Raw genomic sequence first — 17531 nt, forward strand, 5'->3', positions numbered from 1 at the left:
GCATACTCCCAAAGACTAGGTATCTCAGCCCACGTTTCGTCGTAGACTGTGGGTCTCCGACTTACTGCAGCGTCAACAGGATCGTTTTTGATCGAAGGTATACTTGGGCCTGAGTAGTGGTGACTTTGTCCTGTGTAGCAATAAAGTAAACAATATGTTAAAAAACCGAAAGGGTCCTTTGATAGATTGCCGGTTCATCGGATTTCTAGCGTGGCTGCTGCATTGCCATGTTGGATGGCATTTAGAGCAGGGGTTTGCGATCCAGATTGTTGAGCGGGGGCAGGAGGTTTGTGGGTTGTTCAGTGGAGATGATAATGGAGAGTGGGTGGAATGGGCGGAAAGATTGGAGGGGAATTGTGTTGTTTGGGAGGAGTACGAGGGGGGTTTACAGGGGATGCAAGATGGATCTCGGGTCTGAGGGGAAAAACGAGAGATGTGAGATTTGTATGAGGTTTAAGTTCATCTATTGGAAGAGAGTAACTGAGATTGCAGGGTGAAGTTAAAGCTGAACTTAATGACAAACTCTGAACACGGAAGGATTCTCGAACCAGGGTGCTATAGTCTCGGTGTGCACTAGGTACTGATGATTGCTTTTGCAATCCAAGACAATATGGCGGCATGGAGAATACCAGGATAGGGCTCATGCAGATACAAACCTACAAACCGAACTAACTGTCAGATTACGTCCCTGAATCATACATCTCATGCAAAAATTGAGGGATTTCCATCTAGCAGCCACCGGAGGATTATGGAGCGCACTTGGCGCGCGGTCTGGTTGCAAAGGCGTCCCATCTCCACGACTGGAGAAGGTAAAAGGTAAGGTACATCGAGGGTACTGTAGCATAGTGCAGGAGTATCATTGGATGTGACGAGCGAACTAGATTTGATTCATTTTTTGGGCGGACCGGGATCAGGGGTTGGGGGATGCTTGGCTCGGGCTAGACCGAGGATCCCCTTACTGGGGTGTGGATATTGGGATGTACATGAGTAAGATGCTGGGGTCGTGCTGGTCTAATTAGAACCCTGGAATTATAACCGTTCTCATATAGAAACTGCGATACACAGTCTGTGTGATGTACCTAACACTAAGATGAATCATACCACTAGCACTCTTTCTTGCAGTCGGTGGTTGTCAGAACAGGCCAGCCGCAGGCAAAAAGGCAAGAAAAACCCCTCTTGGTATATGTACGAGCGGCTCAATATACCAGCCAGGATTCTAGAAGATCAATTGCAGGGTCTAGATCGACAAAAAGCCCGAAGCCCAACTACCGGAAAGCTCCTCTCATTTCGCGACAAAAGCAAACATGTTCGGCTCCACTTATGCTACGACCTACCCAAGTAGGAATTACGAATAGATTTTAGTCACATCTACCCAAGACATAACTTAGTTAGCTACTACTTAGACTAGACTGGAGCTATTATACAGGGGAAGTGGCAAGGATTAAGTTCATAGATTCCTTCATTCATATAGTTTCCATCGTGGAGTACAGTAGTACCTCAAAAAAGCAAACCCCATCTAAAAAAACACCCATAAGCCCCGTCTATTGCGTTGGCGAGCATTCCTCCATTCGAATCATCGACACAAAAACATGGAAACCTGAAAACTTGCACAAAAGTACAAAGAAGAAACAGCCAAGGGTATTCTATACAGGATAGAGCAGACGCAGACTGTAGTCTATACAAACAAGTGTAAACAGAGAAGCAAAATGCCAGAAGCAATGAATCATAGGACCAGCTAAAGAATAAAAAAGAAGAAATAACGCCATTGGCGAAGACAGAAGGGTAATCGAGTAAACAAACAACAATAAAAGTCAATAAATCGTAAGATCGTAATACCTGCGGGGGGTGATGGCCCCACAGAGCAAAAGTAAAAGGGCAAGCGAAAGCGCGAGTTTGATAAACCCCACCAGTGCATCTAGAGTGTAGCGTCCTTGGCAGAACGCTTCAGCGCCCGGCGCTTCGGAACATCCAGGTGGTGATAAGAGCGCAGGTGCTCGACGAGATGGTCCTGGCGGGGGAAGCCATTGCTGCCCTTGCGGGAGCAGTGCTCGACAGGGCAATTGCGGAAGACGGGGTAGTGGACGCTCGTCTGGTGGCGCTTCAGGTCTGCGAAGCGAGTGAAGGACTTGCCGCAGTTGTCGCAGCCGAAGGGCTTTGCGGGTCTAGTGGAGAGGGAGATAGGTTAGTTAAAGATCGTGGCGAGGAAGAATAGAATTCAATAGGCGTGAAACTTACTTGGACTGAGTGGGCGGCGAGTCCGGGCCCGAGTCATCAGAGGTGAGAGGGAAGTTGGGCATGGGGACTTCCTCGGGCATATTGTTCCAGCTGGAGCTCCCGCAGGTACTGCCACAGGTGCTGCTTGCCGAACTGGGTACGCTGGTAGCCGTCGATGTCTCATAGACGGGCGGGAAATCGTGCATGGGAGTATACATGTACGGCGAGCTGGTGAAGGAGTATGCAGCATCGGGGATGACCTCGGAGACGGCAAAGGGACTGGTAGCGTCGAGATCGCACAGGGCAGTCTCATAGATGGGCTGTGGGGGCCCGTAGAAGAAAAAGTCCATGCCGCCTGGGGAAGAAGAGTAGGATGAGGAGGTAGAGGAGTCCGTGTAACTGAAGGGGGATTGCATATTGTCTCTAGAGTTGCTGATGAAGATGGGGTGTGTAGTGGTGGTTGTAAAGGAGGAGGGGGAGGTGAAGGAGGAAGAAGTCTAGTTTTAAACCCCGGAAGGATGATCAGACGAGTTTCTAGAAGGACGGGAGAAGGACACTAGTGCAGACTAGTGAGAAGAGAGAAGGATTGACCTACCATCGTGAGACGCTGGTGCGAATCCTTCGTGAAGCTGTGCGAGGGTCGGTGCTTAGTGCTTAGTGCTAGAACCATATAGGATAGAAAGAATCTGAAGATAGAAAAGAGGGTGTTCCTGGAGTTAATATGAGTTCTCTTTGAACTTTGGTATTTTTGTTTATTTAAATAAATAATAATAATACTACATTATTACAACCATCATCATCATGAATGCTGCGGCTCGAGAAACGCTAGTCGACGCACGCTGTCCTCCGTACTCAACCCCTCGTCAACCCTCGCCTACTCACCCATCCACTCAGATCCAACCCTCAACCGACCAGCTAATCCACCCCCGGTCTAACACGAAGACCATCACCTGGTCTCTCCCCCAAACTAGAGCCAAAACAAGTTGGTCCGATCACGGCTTACCAGACTGTGAAAGTGTGAATGGCCTCTCACTGGTCCACTCCCCCCCTACACAGCCCCGCCCTCGAGCGTCATTAGAGAGGATCATCACCTGCGGGATTTCTTCTGCAAACACAGAACGGATCGTGCATTAGCGGCTCTTCCACAATCCCAGCACGCACTCTTCTCCCAACGCTGACTTCTCTGCGCCTTCTGGAAGCCTTCTAGCGCGGTATTAGCGTCTTAGCGGCAGGCCCTATACTCCACTCCCATTCTTGGCCCCGGTGTGATTGGCGTCATCGAAAGCAGCAAGAGAGGGGGCCCGGGGGAGAGACTCGCCAACAGCCACTAATAAAAGAGAACAGGCCATGCATGAGGCCAGGCTGCCAGGCCACACCTTCGACTGCAGCAGCGCAAAGCCACGCACTAATCACAATCCCGTCTCGCGACCGCAGGCCCTCGAACCAGCCAATCCAAACCCCCGATAAGCTGCATCATCCCAGTTGCGGTCAGACATGCTTGCGCTCGATCCTCCCACCATGATCCATGATCCATCCTTCCCCCCCCTCCAACCACTCACCCACTCACCATTCACCACGCTTGGCAATCGATCATCGTTCGGTGGTTAGCGCGGGTGCAAGCCCCCTTCTGGAACCCTTCTAGCGTAGTCGAGGAAATCGCCCGGGAAAGAAGGCTGACGGGGGGAGATCCTGCTTTCTGGCCCCCCTTGGGAGTTTCCAGCCCGTGTTCGTCTTTTTTTGGGCAAGAGTCTAGCAGTCTGGCATTTCTGGAGATGTGTCTCTCGTTTCAGGTTTGCTGCGTGGCGCCAGCATGACTGCAGAGTGGTGTTGTCTGTTGTCCTATTTTTTTTCAGCAGAGACTCTGCCTGTCGGTCTGCCTTGAGGACGAGCTAACTAGAACAGTTTACCACGGAATGGAAAAACAACAAACCTAACAAGCCCTAGTATTTCGTTTTTCGTCCCCAAGAAAATACTACCGTTGGATAGTGTTTTCTTTCCTTTTCCTTTTCTCTTGTCTCGGAAACTCTGTGCCGAGCAAAACTACAATACCCAACCAGAACAGTTTCGCAAGATCCACGATCGCCCATCTTGGGTGATCGCCGAGAGCCACAATCAGGGCAGTCCCCAGAACCGGGGTCGATGACGATCGCCTATCGATGTCATAATATCCAGAATTAATATAATAAAAACAAAAAAACAAAGGGAGGTTCCGTATACTCCTCAGAACACTAACACTAACTAACACCCATGCACCACTCCGAAAACCGTTTAGTCTCGAGTATTTCTGTCCGAAGTACGAAGTCCCCCGGAATCCGACCAATCATAACCATCACTTAGAGTACTTCGTACAATCCATGCGCTACTATACTCCCCATCAAGCCTAGCGCCACACTGCCTGTCCTGCCCAGTGCCAGCCCATTCCATTTTCCCAGTCCAGTCCATCATTTGCTTTTTCGTCTTCTCTAATCCCGGCTCCCTTCTAGAAAAATCCCGCAACGCTAGCGTCGCCGCGCCAAGTCCACCTCTTCTCTCTGTCCTGTCCTCGTTGGCTGTGCAGATGCAGGTCTCTCACACTAATGCAAGGTATGCGAGACGAAAGAACAGAGAAAAGACCCGGGGAACAGGGGACATGTTGTCCCCGTTGCTTGGATAGAATGAGGCTTTTCGTCACTGCCTCGCCGGGCCGCTAAGCCGCTTATTGTATGGGATAGTGGCTCCTATTGGCGGTGGTGGTAACGGGGTGACCTGCTGAGCTGTTGACTTGCCGGGATGATAAGTAGGTAGTTATGGATAAGGTGGTTTGGTTTTTGTCTTGGTCGGTTATCTGTGAATAGGATACATACTGGGTTGTGCATCCGGAGTCGCCTATGCCTATGCATACTTGCATCTCCCAATGCAATGACCGTGTGGGTCTCGCTGGACTCGATAAAGCAGGTCCTATACTCCAGTACTACTGTAGACACAGCACTACATACTGACCTACGAATCAGTAAAGACTTGTTCAAATCGGGACAGCGGTGCCATATCTAGCCTGTATACACCGTAGTATCCCACGCAGGCCATAAGGTTCTCTGGTTATCTTCTCCACGGCACCTTGTCCGGGCGCGCGCGTGCCTGCAGGGGAACCGAGGCCATGCTTTCCCAGGTTGATTCGAGATGGAGACCCCAGATACTACTTCGATGTACAAGTGACCGCCGATCACAGCGTGCAAAGCGCAGGGCAAGGCTAGGTAGCCCCGAAAAGCATCTTACAAAAGTACGAGTTCCCATAACTACCAGGCAAACACCATGATCTACTCTGATTCAGCCGCAATTGACGACACAAACAGTAATGATTCATTCATTTGGTCAAACACACCCAGGAACCAGGTGAAGAATAACTCAAGCACATAAAAACTCCATGGTCTCCCCGAGGCCCCGCCATTCATTGTACTCATTGCCCGATGTCAGTCCTGTGGAGGACTAGTAAAGCAGAGGATAAAAACACAAACAAATCAAACAATGACGAAGACAAAAATGATACCAAGATAAAACGACGATAGAACTCCCCAAAGCTCGGGTGCCCATGTAGATCGAGATCGTCCTTCTATGACATGTCATATCCACTTTGAATTTCGCCCCGTTTCCTACGGACCCATTCTAGAGGGGCCCGTCCGACGAGAGGGCCGGCGGGAAGGATTGGGGAGAGAGAAAGAGGAGGGAGAAGATAAGGAGGATGGGGGGAAGGGGAAGGGGAAGGAGAAGGAGGCAGGTAGCTTGCCAGTGCTCGTAGATTCGATCAAGGCTGCTACGCCTACGCCAAGGAAAGAAGGGGGCAATGGGAGAAGGCACGCATGTTCAAGTGACGAATTACAACTCGTCTTCGAGATATTTGTACACGAATTTGAAATCAGCCTTGCGCCGGTTCATCCTGTCGGGCAACATAGTAAGCACGTGTTCAGCGAGGGGAATAGGGGAATGGAAAACTGGGGTACGATAGAACTTACCATGTGCTCTCGTAGTCAAAGAACCGGTAGGTGCCTTGCTCAAATTCCTCCGTGATGTTCTTTGGCTCCTCGTGGCGCTGGAACCATGTTTGGTACTGCTTATGGAAGCGCCAACTTTGGTTTTTCAACGCCTTAGCGGAGAGGTACTGCTGATATGACCCTTGTCGGTAGTAGAAAAGGTAAAACAACGTGTCCGTGTCAATACGTCCAGTATCGTACAATCGTGGGTCGTCAAAGATGGATAGAGGTTCTTGCGGGTAGTAGAGGGGAGTGTTGTAGGGATTTTGCGGCTTGTAATGCCGGGGTTTCTCTGCATCGCCGGGTTCGGGACATGTCGTGAGAGAAGTCGCAAGAAGACGCTGTACCGCAGGTGTTGGGTTCGCCGTGGCGCGGTCTTTGGTCACCTCGAACGATTGGATCAGGTCTTGCAGACCGGGAGGTAAGTGGAATATTGACTCATCTCCCTCGGCTGCTTCCTTGGGTGTTGTCTTGCCGTTCGTTGTGGGTTTCTCTTTAACCGTCTCTGCCTTGGGCGTTGGGGCGGGTGCAGGCGATGATGAGCTAGAGGCTGCTGCGCCAACAGCTGTCTTAGACCGCACTGCCAATGGCACAGCCTCTTCCGACGACGATGCGGACACTGCTGGTGGTGCAGATGGTCCGGCCGTTGTCGTTGGCCTAGCGACAGGTTGTACGGAAGACACAACTGGCGAAGCTGTGGATGATGCCTTCGAGACGGGGAGAACGTTTGAAAAAGCAGGACTAGCACCCGGTGGTGGGGGCAGAGGCAGAATCCCAACACCACTCTTGTCGCTGGCAGCTGCAGCCGCCGCGGCGGAAGCATACTTGAGCGTTTCTCCAGGCAGGCGAGTCGGTAGAGGGGCGGGTTTCATGCCTGGGAGGGCACTGGACGAGGCGGATGGATGGAGCGTAGCAAGAACGGGGAGCGGTGACTTCATCTGTGTAGACGGTCGACGATGTGATGTAGCATCCACTTTCGAGGGCTTCGGCTTCGGCTCTGGTTCGTCGTCTTGAATGGATTGGGCATCTTGAGACGATACACGATCGTTCTCTGCTCCCATGCCGAACTGAGCCTCGACCTCCTCTCCAATATCCAAGTCATCATAGAGCGTTTCATCCTCTCCAGAGTAGTCAACATTATGCCCTTCGTCGACATAGTACTTGATACTCTCCTTGAGATCTAGCACCTGATTCACCTCCAAGTTGCCATTCTGTAAGGATCGATTGAGGAACTCGAGTTTGTTGACATGCCACTTATGCCGTTCCGTTACCCTCGAGATGTCTGCCATGCGGTTGGCCTTGTTCGTGTCCTTTTTCCCCTTCTTCATTTGGGCCTGCAATGCCTCCTCCTCGGCCTCCATGGCCTCAATCCGTTGTTGGAGCTCGTCGACCATGGTCGACAGGAAGTCGCATGCTTCTACCTTTTCTTTTTCCTTCGGGTCGAGTCGTGATGCGGCGGAGAGACCCTCTTTGGAGTAGGCTTTCGTCTTCATCTCCTTCTCGACGGCCTTGAATTGCTCCATGCACTATTTCGGAAATCGTTAGCCTGAACCTACCCCAGCTTTCACCCTCCCCCGCAGATGGGGCTGAGACCTACCGTCTCAATGGCCTTCCGCTGCTCGAGTAGCGGAGCCTTGTCTTTGACCTCGTTGCCAGCTGCCCATGATTTGATCTGATCGCGGAACCTTTGCAGCTTCTTGATCTCGCGCTTGAGGTTCTCTTCGAGCTTATCGCGCTGGGTGGGATTCGTGGCGGCCTTGACCTTCTCATGAATACTTTCGAATGTCTGAATCCCTTCGGCGACCTTTTTAAAGGTCTTATCGATCTCTTGCTGTGTCTTTCGGGAGGTCATCGTGATCCCGTGGTGGGCGTGGACTGGGCGGGTTCCCGGTCCACGATGCGGTTTAAAGTGAGTTGGTGCGGTGGGGGCGGATTCGGAATTCGCGTGCTGCCAGGGGGAAGGGCGTAGCACAATCGGTGAGAATGGGAGTGAAGGTTGTGTTTTTGCGGGGTGTCGCACTGAGGAAGAAAGCTCAGATTGGCGGAAAGACGGTGGAATGGTCTTCTCGTCGTCCTGTCGAGTGGAAAGCTTCGATGATGCCCGATGAAGAAGGCGGTCAGCACCTGACTCGCAGAAGCAAGGTTGCGGCGCAAACAAGAGAGCTGCGGCAACTCCGCGTTTTCGTTGCTTGTTTTGAAAATTTACTATCAGTCAATCTGTTTGCTTGACTCGGCTATCCTAGTTGGATTCCGCTTGGTGCTCTGATAAGTGGCTGTTTGTGCCTGTTCTATTGAAAGTGCGGAGGAGGGTATGTGCGCGGGCGGCTCTCCGAGAGATGCCTTCTGTGGGGTTCTTCCAGTGGCTAATCCTCCCTTCTAAACTCCAGACACCCTCCGAGGCCGAAGAAACGATGAAAAGTGCGCCCCGATATGACAGTGATGGGTTTCAAGTGATCTGAAGCTGATAATCTCTTAGTTGTCATCCAAAGAGTGAAATCGGCATCGGTCACGGTTGATTCGGAGTTGATCTCATCCATCGGCAAGGGTCTACTAGTATTCGCTGGTGTCGGCAAAGATGACACCGAGAAGGAAGCCGAGAACCTGGTGAACAAGGTCTTAAAGGCGAAGTTCTGGCCGGATGAGAATGGCGCGCAAGTAAGGACTTGACGTTCGGCGCTTCGCATATACTTGGTCGGCGCATTCCGTGCTGACTCTTTGTTAGTGGAAAAAGAACGTACAGGATATCGAGGGAGAAGTACTTTGTGGTACGTTTGTCGCATACTTGAGGAGACTCTTCAAGTTCCTTGCTGATGTATCATACCAGTCTCACAATTCACCCTCTACGGCAAGATGAAGAAAGGCAACAAGCCTGACTTCCACGATGCGGCCGATCCGACGACGGCACGGAAGCTTTACGACCATTTCTATAACAAAATGCGCGAGAACTACGTTCCAGATCGGGTCAAGAACGGCGTGTTCCAAGCCATGATGGATGTTGAACTCAAGAACGATGGGCCGGTGGGTGTTGACTACCGCAGTGAAGATGCGGCGGTACATTTTGCCTATCTGGCTTCCAACCTTTGCGCCGCGACCGAAGTTATGCTGACATACGTGACTCTTTCTGCAGGTTACAATTGAGATCGATACCAATTTACCCAAGAAGGAGCCCAAGGAGCCCAAGGATCAAAAGAAGGAAAAAGGTGACAAGGGGAAAGGGAAAGATAACGAGGACGACTCAGAGACAAGGCACGTCTTCGAGTTTAAGCTGCCAGCGGAGCTGCTGGCATAGAATAGCACATAGACTGGTCCATTGGCGTTCGTGTACATAGACATTAGCATATTAGCATATACCCAGATACCCAGAGGTAGCATCAATTGAGGCATTGGTATTCAACAACATCTTGTGTTTGAAGTTGAGAGTGTTCATTGAAAGGCTTAATGAAGCTAAGTATATTTTCGGGGCCGAGCATGGAAGCTTCTTGAAGAAAACCCGCAGGAGAGTCGCCCAAAAACCAACCCCACAGCAACTTCTCTCTTCCACCTTCTCTTCATCCACTCATCTTATCGTACAATCGGGCTCTCTGATCTTTCAATTACCTCTCCTTCAAGTTCCACGACTCTATATCCACTGCCACTCCACTCAATATGGCGGAATCTCGTCAGTTCCCTTCCTCTCGCAGTGCGGGGTCCACCGATCTAGGCCGCGCGCGCTGCAAGTGAGAATTGACAGCTGCTGACTGCGCTATACAGAGCGTCCCCGCGTCTTCTTTGACATCCAGATCGGCGACCAGAAGGCTGGCCGTGTGACCTTTGAGCTGGTAAGTTGCGCCTTACTCCGAGTGGTAAGAACGCTTGAGAAGCTGACTTTCTTCTTGCGCAGTTCAACGATGGTACGAATTGAGCTCCGCCCGCTGCGACAGACGAGACAGAAAATCCTGGCTAACTCTACCTGTTTTGATCAGTTGTCCCAAAGACGGCAGACAACTTCCGAGCCCTTTGCACCGGCGAGAAGGGCATTGGCACCCAGGGCAAGCCATTGACTTACAAGGGCACGTCTCACCTAGTGCTCCCCGGACTTAACGTTTGCGCGACAATTGCCAAGCTAACCGAACCCGTATACAGGGTCCATCTTCCACCGTGTCATCAAGCAGTTCATGATCCAGGGTGGTGACTTCACCGCGTTCAACGGCACCGGCGGCGAGTCTATCTACGGCGAGAAGTTCCCCGACGAGAATTTCGACCTCAAGCATGACCGCCCCTTCCTCCTGTCCATGGCCAACTCCGGCCCCGGCACCAACGGTAGCCAGTTCTTCGTGACCACCGTCCCTACTCCCCACCTGGATAACAAGCACGTCGTCTTTGGCGAGGTGCTCAACGGCAAGAGCCTCATTCGCAAGATCGAGAACATGCCCACACAGTCCGACAAGCCCAAGACTGACGTGACCGTGGTGGACTGTGGTGAGCTCTCGGGTGAAGACTGGGCCAATGCCGACAAGCGTGTTCAGGATGCTACGGGCGACCCCTACGAGGACTTCCCCGATGACCACCAGGGCGAGGAGCTGACGGCCCCGCTCGCCTTCAAGATCGCTTCCGACCTCAAGGGCTTCGGTAACACTGCTTTCAAGAAGGGTGAGCTTAACCTCGGTCTGGAGAAGTACCAGAAGGGTCTGCGATACCTCAACGAGTTCCCCGAGCCCGCTGACAGCGACCCCAAGGAGCTGGGCGAGCAGATGAAGTCTCTCCGGTTTACCCTGCACTCCAACTCGTCCCTGCTTGCCAACAAGCTCCAGCAGTACCAGCAGGCCCAAAGCTGGGCTTCCTACGCTCTTCAGGTCGCCGAGGCCGCCAAGGCTAAGGATGCTGATCTGGCCAAGGTCTACTTCCGCCGCGCCCTTGCCCGCCAGGGTCTGAAGGAGGAGGAGGAGGCCCTCAAGGATTTGCAGGAGGCTACCAAGCTGGCCCCTACTGATGCCGGAATTATCAACGAGATCGCCAAGGTTAAGAAGTCTATCAAGGACCGCGATGCGAAGGACAAGGCAGCTGCTCGCAAGTTCTTCTCTTGAGGAACTTGTATTTTACGAATCACGACGTGACTCTTTCCCTTATTGATGTAACCTAAAAACATCATCCATGCAAATTCAAGACTTTAAGAATCTTCCATTTCTTCTCAGGTTATTTCCCGGTGATATACGTGTTCTCAGTAACCAAAAGGCGTATAGTGTATTGTGCGAAAGCGCAAGCCATCGTGCGACCATCCTCAGTCTAGTCCTTGCGCGTTGCTCAGTGGGAGTTGGCCCGAGTCTCAGCCAGGAAGAGCTCATATCGTGCTTTGCACTTTCGGCGCCATGTCTTCCCCCAAATAATCATGGGAATACCTAGCAAGACAGACAAAACTACTAGAATTCCATAGCATGTAAATGTCCATCCATAAGATGTGCTGTTGATGAAAGGCTGCACGGAGTATGAGATGGCGAAGTTGATCAAAGACGAGCAGATGGCGAGTACAACGACAAGTTCACCAGATATCTATAGACAATGCGATCATTAGGTTGATGAACTTTGGTAAATGAGAAAGAGATGAGAATCGAACGTACCCCATCAAAGCATTCCATGGCATATGCTGTCGCAAGACTGGTAATCGAGACTTGTTGAGCAATGAGACAACACAAGCCAACAGCAATAGCCATCCAATGATCACCGTTAGTAGCAGCCCAGCCATATGTCATATATCCCACCGCTGCAAAGCAAAATGGGAAAATGTATGCCCAAATGCGCATTTCAGGCTCCTTGTAACCTTTATTCCGGCGGGCTAGGACAAGAACGAGCCAATCTGAAAGGGACCCGACGCCCATTCTAACACGAATCAGTCCAAGACCCAAATGCATACATCGAGAGAAAGTACTCACCCTAAGAAATTGCCAACAAGAGCAGCCAAGAAAATTAATCCAGTAGACCCTGCACTCCAGTTATACGGCGCATCTGTCATGATTTCCGAGATAGTGTTGAAGGAAACAATGCCCGCGGTACAACCAAATGCAAATTGAATGCCAGCGAGCACTATATTGGGAAAAGAGAAAAGGTAGAATGGACGACGGAAGTATTGAAACCAGGTTGTCTTGTCATCAGCGAAGTGATGGACCAACGCAATCTTTTGTCGATAGGAACGTGGAGTTATGTCCTCTCCAATACCGTGACTGTCGATTTCGGAAATCGGAGGCTCATTCTGATTTTCCTTGGCGAGATGCTCCTTTTGTTCGGAATGATCACCCGAGTGGAAGGAGTTACTGTTCGATGTTTGGTTGAAGCGATACCGAGGGAACATGGTGTCGTCGAATGTGAAGATGAACAGTAAAATCAGAACACCCTGCAATCATTAAGATCAAGTTTTTTTGATCATAGGTTCTGTGGAGTACTTACACATGCAATCGCTACAATTGGCGATGACCAACGCCAGCCAATTCCATCGCTGATGTACCCTCCCAAAATCAATCCCAAGATGGAGCCCAGCTGTTGGAAGAAGATGTAGATTGCAACCATCCGGCCACGCTCATGGGTAAAGAACATATCGAAGATCTGCACATCATTAGCTCAAACCACGGTTCAACTGGTATGATGATGTACCGTCAATTGAATCAAAGCCTGATAAGCCGCTGTGCCAATACCCTGAATCGCCAGCATGATGTAGTATTGAGCAGTCCCATGGTAGAATCCACCCCATACACTACCACCCAGAAGGATAACCAGACTCAGAATGTAAACAATCTTGCGTCCCAGCTTCATTGCTGTTGGAATCCAGATGATGTTGAAAAATCCCAAGAGGAGATAGTTCAGGGCGCTTCCACCATTCATATTGGTCAAGCTCACGCCAGTATCTTCTGAGATAAGCGTCCATGACGCACCCCAGTTATTCTCGCCGAAGGAGAAGACACAGGCATAGGCCGATATCAGGAACAGGGACCAAAGCTTTTTGAAATGAGGCCAGTTCTTGGATTTCATCAGCATCTTGCTCAGCCGTTTGGTATCCCCACGTCCAGGAAGATGACTTCACTTACAAGTGGATCTGCAAGAGATGCAGATGGTTGCGGTATAAGTAGGATGTCTTGGTTTCCAGCATGTGCGGCATCATTGAGTGTACGTGATGCTATGAGATTTAATCAAGTCAGTCTTTTTCTGGTTTGTAACTTCGATACGTATGGTCTCTTACCGTCAACTAGATAGACAGTCCCAGGGACATCCAAAAAGAGGTCGTCACCGGAGGCCATTGCTTAATGTCGATTAATCGATTAGTGTAAGTGTCTGTGGTCATGATGAACGCACGAGATTTCAGAGAGCTTTTATAGATTGACTCACAGGTAGTATGACCAGCAAGTAGATATACAGAGACACAATCATCATTTTACCGATTGGTCGGCCTCGGCCAGTTGGCTGCGATCGCCGCTATGCTATTGGTAATGATAACGCCAAAATTGAACTAAAAAAAGCGATGGAAGCTCCAAGCGATAATACTAGGCGAATACTACAATCAAATCCGTCTAAGTGATGCAGTCATGTTTACCATTCTGGTGATAAGGGAGCATAGATCCAAGCGGTCGGTGCGGAGAAGCTTACCCCGGTTTTGAGGGGTAGGAAGGTCCACGCGATGGGAATTCCGATAAGCTAGGGCCACACTCGATTTATCCGAGGCATTTAGTGCATCTATAAGAGCTAGTTAGTTTGTAAACAGGCTTGCTTGTTTTTCATTCTCGGCTCGTTTCCCAGAACTCTTTCCAGTTAAGTTCTACGCTTGCTCCCTTCCCCGCGCGCGCTATACCGACATGACGCCACCGGTGTTGACTCCGAAATCTTCAATTCTGATCATCGGAGCTGGAACATGGGGTTGCTCGGCTGCCCTTCATTTGGCTCGGAGAGGGTATGAAAATGTTCATGTCCTCGATCCATTCGATGTGCCTTCACCTATTGGTGCGGGCAATGATGTTAATAAGATCATGGAGCATAAGGAGATCAAAGGTCAGTCCATTTCAGCCGCCTAAGGAATTCAATATTGAAATTCAGATAGAGTCTCATAAAGATGCTCGAAGCGTCGCCTTTGCTACCTGCACTCGAGCAGCATTGAAGGGTTGGAAAACAGACCCAGTCTTCTCTCCATTTTTCCACGAGACAGGCTTCATAGTTTCGGGGAGCACATCCGAAATCATCGAGCACATCAAAGAGAACGAGATCGACCCGTTACAGGGCGATTTTGTAAGCCTCGAGACTGCTGAAGATTTTCGCAAGACAATGCCACCTGGTGTTTTGACTGGGCAGTTCCCCGGATGGAAAGGATGGTTCAGTCAGAAAGACGCGGGATGGATCCATGCTCGCAAGGCAATGGTTTCGGCGTACACCGAGGCGAAAAGACTAGGTGTTAAATTCACGACAGGCACTCCAAACGGCAAGGTCGTGGCTCTCATCTACAAGAATGGGGATGTGACTGGTACCCAAACTGCAGATGGTACTATTCACCGTGCGGATTATACTATTCTAGCGGCTGGTGCCGGATCTGACCAGCTCCTTGACTTCAAGAAGCAGCTACGGCCCACCGCTTGGACTCTATCTCATATACCCATGACACCAGAGGAGGCTCAAAAGTACCGCAACCTGCCTGTACTTTTCAATGTCTCCAAGGGGTTCTTCATGGAGCCTGATGAGGATAAGCATGAACTGAAGATATGCGATGAGCACCCTGGATACTGCAATTTCGTTACAGACTCGCAAAACGCAGGCGAGGTAAGAAGTGTACCGTTCGCCAAAAACCAGATCCCACTGGAAGCTGAAGCTCGCACGAGAAGTTTCCTGCGAGAAACAATGCCCCATCTTGCCGACAGGCCTTTCTCTTTGCAAGAATCTGCTGGGATGCTGATACTGTCGATCGGGCATTCCTCATTGATCGGCACCCTGAATATTCTTCTCTTGTGGTGGCTGTGGGCGGTTCTGGGAACGGAGCTATGCAGATGCCATCAATTGGTGGGTTTATCGCCGATGCATTGGAAGGGAAACTGCAGGAAGAACTGAGAACAGTTGTCCGCTGGCGACCGGGAATTGCCATTGATCGGGATTGGAAATCTACACAGAATCGCTTCGGTGGTTCTGATAAGTTGATGGACTTTCAGGATGTCAAGGAAAATGAGTGGACCTCCATCGCGAATGGGGAATCTAAGCTTTAAAGCCCACGATAATCCTTAATTCAAAAGATAGCTGACTACCTAATATGAAATTACTCGCTTGCAAAGGCACAACTTCCCATATCTCTCTTCACCGCATCCGCCTCGGGTCTGATATCAAAGTCAAAGATATCCATCGGCACGCCCAGCGTGGTGCACGCATTTGGAATATCCACAATCCCTGCAATGTGTCCCTGTACTGGAGCACATGAGAGAAGAAGATAAATCTGATAGTCTGAGTACCCATAACGTCGGAGATACTCAATTACACGCAGGCAAGTTTGTCTGTATGCGACCGTGGCATCCAAGTAGTGCTGTTTACCATGTTCATCAACTGAGAATCCTTCAAAGGTCAAGAAACGTCCAGGTCCAAACTGTGGCTCAACTGGACCTGGTATGAAGATTGGTGATTTCATATCCATCTTTGCCATGCCATTCTTGATGACGGTGAATTTGAGGGTGATCACACCGGCCATCTCAATGGCACCACAGAATGAAATCTCACCATCTCCTTGAGAAAAGTGCAAGTCTCCCACTGAAAATTTGGCGCCCGGGACATGAACCGGTAGATACACCTTTGAGCCTCGAGATAAATTCTTGATGTCGCAGTTACCGCCGTGCTCAGGGCGACCCTAATGAAAATTTCAGTAAAGGTTATTCACTTTAGGCAATCATATCCTTACTGGAATTGTTCTAGCTCCTTCCTTTGCCACCTTGTCCTTGATATCTTCTGTTGCACTTCCTGCATGAGAATTCATAGGTTGAGGTGGCTGTGCAACGACTCGACCATCAACAGTATTGGCTGCGATGAGCTCTCCTTCACGTTTATTCCATTCAGCCAACACCTCCGCCGACGGAGCACATCCGAGAATTCCGGGATGGATTAGCCCAGCAAAGCGGACACCGGGAATATGGCGACTGGAACAGAAGATGCCTTCAAAATCCCAAATTGCTTTTGCACTGTACGCAGTGATATTAGAATGAACACACCTGGGGGGGGGGGGAGATTCAACGAACGCTTTTGGGTAGATCTCATCCAGGAATCCTCCCCCGTTTTCTTTGGCAAATACTCCGGTAAATCCCCATGGCTGATCCTGGAACGGCTGGACATCTTGGATCTCAACAAGCAGGACGTCTCCTGGTTCTGCCGTTTCGATGTCGAAAGGCCCAGACAAGTAGTGGATTTCGGTCAGATCAACTGTTCGAACGTCCTCGGCCGAGTCGTTGTTTTGGATCTGCCCACCCGTCCAGTCCAGACACTCGATCTTGACAACTTCATTGTTTGCAATTTTGCCGCATGCCGGAACTACCAGAGGACTTGTTATTAGGAAAAGGGAACTAATATGGACAGTACATCCAGGAGCTCAACGTACTGTCAGGATGCCATCGGTTCTACCGAAAGTCAGTTGCTAGGTTCTGGCACCGAAATCACGGTCAATTTTAGACGTACATGTAGACCAGGTTGCTCACGAGCATGTTTGTTAAGATCAACTTTCAAAGCGGTGCGGATTTCTTTGATGCCCATATTGAGGAATGCAAGTCTTGATCCAAGAATTCAAGAGGATATTGTAGTAGTCAGATAAAAGGAACTTCAGATATTTGAGGGGTTGATAAGACAAAAACGGCAGACGGGGTAGTTGGGGATGCAACAGAGATAAGAAGTAGCACATGCGCTTCTCCGCAGAGGGGTAACCCGTAAGAAGTAATCGCTACCCACTTCTGATAGCTTTATCTCTCCAAATATAGCGCACTGTCCTCGTCATTGTCTGAACCTTGTCTGTCCAGCCAATCATGTTGGATAATATTTGACTATCCAAGTTACATCGAAGAATTGTTGACACATAGTATATCTCGAGCGTGTCGGGCTTTAAGAACTGCCTCCGGTACTTTTGGTTCGCTACAATGGGATTCTCCGACCACCCAAAGTCTTGATAAAAGCAGGTTAGCACCATTCACCTGAAGCACAGCTCAAAAATTCAATTTCTTTTTGATGCCACCACACTCTTTCGCCTCGCCAATTTGGAATCAATGATAGTAGACGGGCAGTCATCCTAAATCTGTAATAATAAGCCATGCAAAAACGACCCTCTAGGCGATGGACCGGACAGTCGCC

The 17531-nt window shown here is 50.1% G+C and overlaps 7 protein-coding genes across 7 annotated transcripts; 3 read left to right on the forward strand and 4 right to left on the reverse strand.

The window, feature by feature from the left end:
* Positions 1–1445: 1445 nt before the first annotated feature.
* On the reverse strand, positions 1446–2918 carry N7473_009233 (uncharacterized protein). Its single transcript, XM_057155172.1, has 3 exons — positions 2810–2918; positions 2236–2711; positions 1446–2162 (listed from the first exon to the last, which is right to left on the reverse strand). Exons 1-3 carry the CDS (start codon positions 2882–2884, stop codon positions 1916–1918), a joined length of 798 nt encoding a protein of 265 aa, XP_057006302.1. The 5' UTR covers positions 2885–2918; the 3' UTR covers positions 1446–1915.
* A 3145-nt stretch (positions 2919–6063) lies between these two features.
* Positions 6064–8070, reverse strand: N7473_009234 (CNOT2/3/5 family protein; the record flags this gene model as incomplete). Its single annotated transcript, XM_057155173.1, has 3 exons — positions 6064–6124; positions 6201–7744; positions 7816–8070. 3 exons carry the CDS (start codon positions 8068–8070, stop codon positions 6064–6066), a joined length of 1860 nt encoding a protein of 619 aa, XP_057006303.1.
* Positions 8071–8201: 131 nt separating this feature from the next.
* Positions 8202–9507, forward strand: N7473_009235 (D-aminoacyl-tRNA deacylase; the record flags this gene model as incomplete). The annotated part of the gene is made up of 7 exons (XM_057155174.1): positions 8202–8402; positions 8462–8527; positions 8606–8636; positions 8695–8873; positions 8941–8983; positions 9043–9269; positions 9346–9507. The coding sequence occupies 7 exons, from the start codon at positions 8202–8204 to the stop codon at positions 9505–9507; spliced, it is 909 nt and encodes a 302-aa protein (XP_057006304.1).
* Positions 9508–9863: 356 nt separating this feature from the next.
* Positions 9864–11281, forward strand: N7473_009236 (Peptidyl-prolyl cis-trans isomerase D; the record flags this gene model as incomplete). The annotated part of the gene is made up of 5 exons (XM_057155175.1): positions 9864–9876; positions 9969–10036; positions 10099–10108; positions 10181–10267; positions 10341–11281. The coding sequence occupies 5 exons, from the start codon at positions 9864–9866 to the stop codon at positions 11279–11281; spliced, it is 1119 nt and encodes a 372-aa protein (XP_057006305.1).
* A 217-nt stretch (positions 11282–11498) lies between these two features.
* Positions 11499–13480, reverse strand: N7473_009237 (putative MFS transporter; the record flags this gene model as incomplete). The annotated part of the gene is made up of 7 exons (XM_057155176.1): positions 11499–11744; positions 11813–12071; positions 12125–12582; positions 12636–12791; positions 12840–13202; positions 13271–13359; positions 13423–13480. 7 exons carry the CDS (start codon positions 13478–13480, stop codon positions 11499–11501), a joined length of 1629 nt encoding a protein of 542 aa, XP_057006306.1.
* A 552-nt stretch (positions 13481–14032) lies between these two features.
* Positions 14033–15421, forward strand: N7473_009238 (NAD(P)/FAD-dependent oxidoreductase; the record flags this gene model as incomplete). Its single annotated transcript, XM_057155177.1, has 3 exons — positions 14033–14225; positions 14275–14984; positions 15083–15421. The coding sequence occupies 3 exons, from the start codon at positions 14033–14035 to the stop codon at positions 15419–15421; spliced, it is 1242 nt and encodes a 413-aa protein (XP_057006307.1).
* A 50-nt stretch (positions 15422–15471) lies between these two features.
* On the reverse strand, positions 15472–16943 carry N7473_009239 (acetamidase/formamidase family protein; the record flags this gene model as incomplete). Its single annotated transcript, XM_057155178.1, has 5 exons — positions 15472–16050; positions 16102–16378; positions 16436–16724; positions 16792–16810; positions 16869–16943. 5 exons carry the CDS (start codon positions 16941–16943, stop codon positions 15472–15474), a joined length of 1239 nt encoding a protein of 412 aa, XP_057006308.1.
* Between the last annotated feature and the right edge of the window lie 588 nt (positions 16944–17531).

Source organism: Penicillium subrubescens (genome assembly GCF_028828155.1).
Source record: "Penicillium subrubescens strain IBT 31985 chromosome Unknown utg000006l_segment0_segment0, whole genome shotgun sequence".
In the NCBI taxonomy this organism is placed as follows: domain Eukaryota; kingdom Fungi; phylum Ascomycota; class Eurotiomycetes; order Eurotiales; family Aspergillaceae; genus Penicillium; species Penicillium subrubescens.

What these genes read in the sequence shown, in the direction of transcription:
- N7473_009233 (XM_057155172.1), bottom strand. Translation starts at nt 2,884, where the DNA reads ATGGTTCTAGCACTAAGCACTAAGCACCGACCCTCGCACAGCTTCACG. An exon ending in CGCACCAGCGTCTCACGATG is followed by an intron (nt 2,712 to 2,809) that starts GTAGGTCAATCC and finishes GTTTAAAACTAG; the next exon opens with ACTTCTTCCTCCTTCACCTC. An exon ending in TCGCCGCCCACTCAGTCCAA is followed by an intron (nt 2,163 to 2,235) that starts GTAAGTTTCACG and finishes CCTCTCCACTAG; the next exon opens with ACCCGCAAAGCCCTTCGGCT.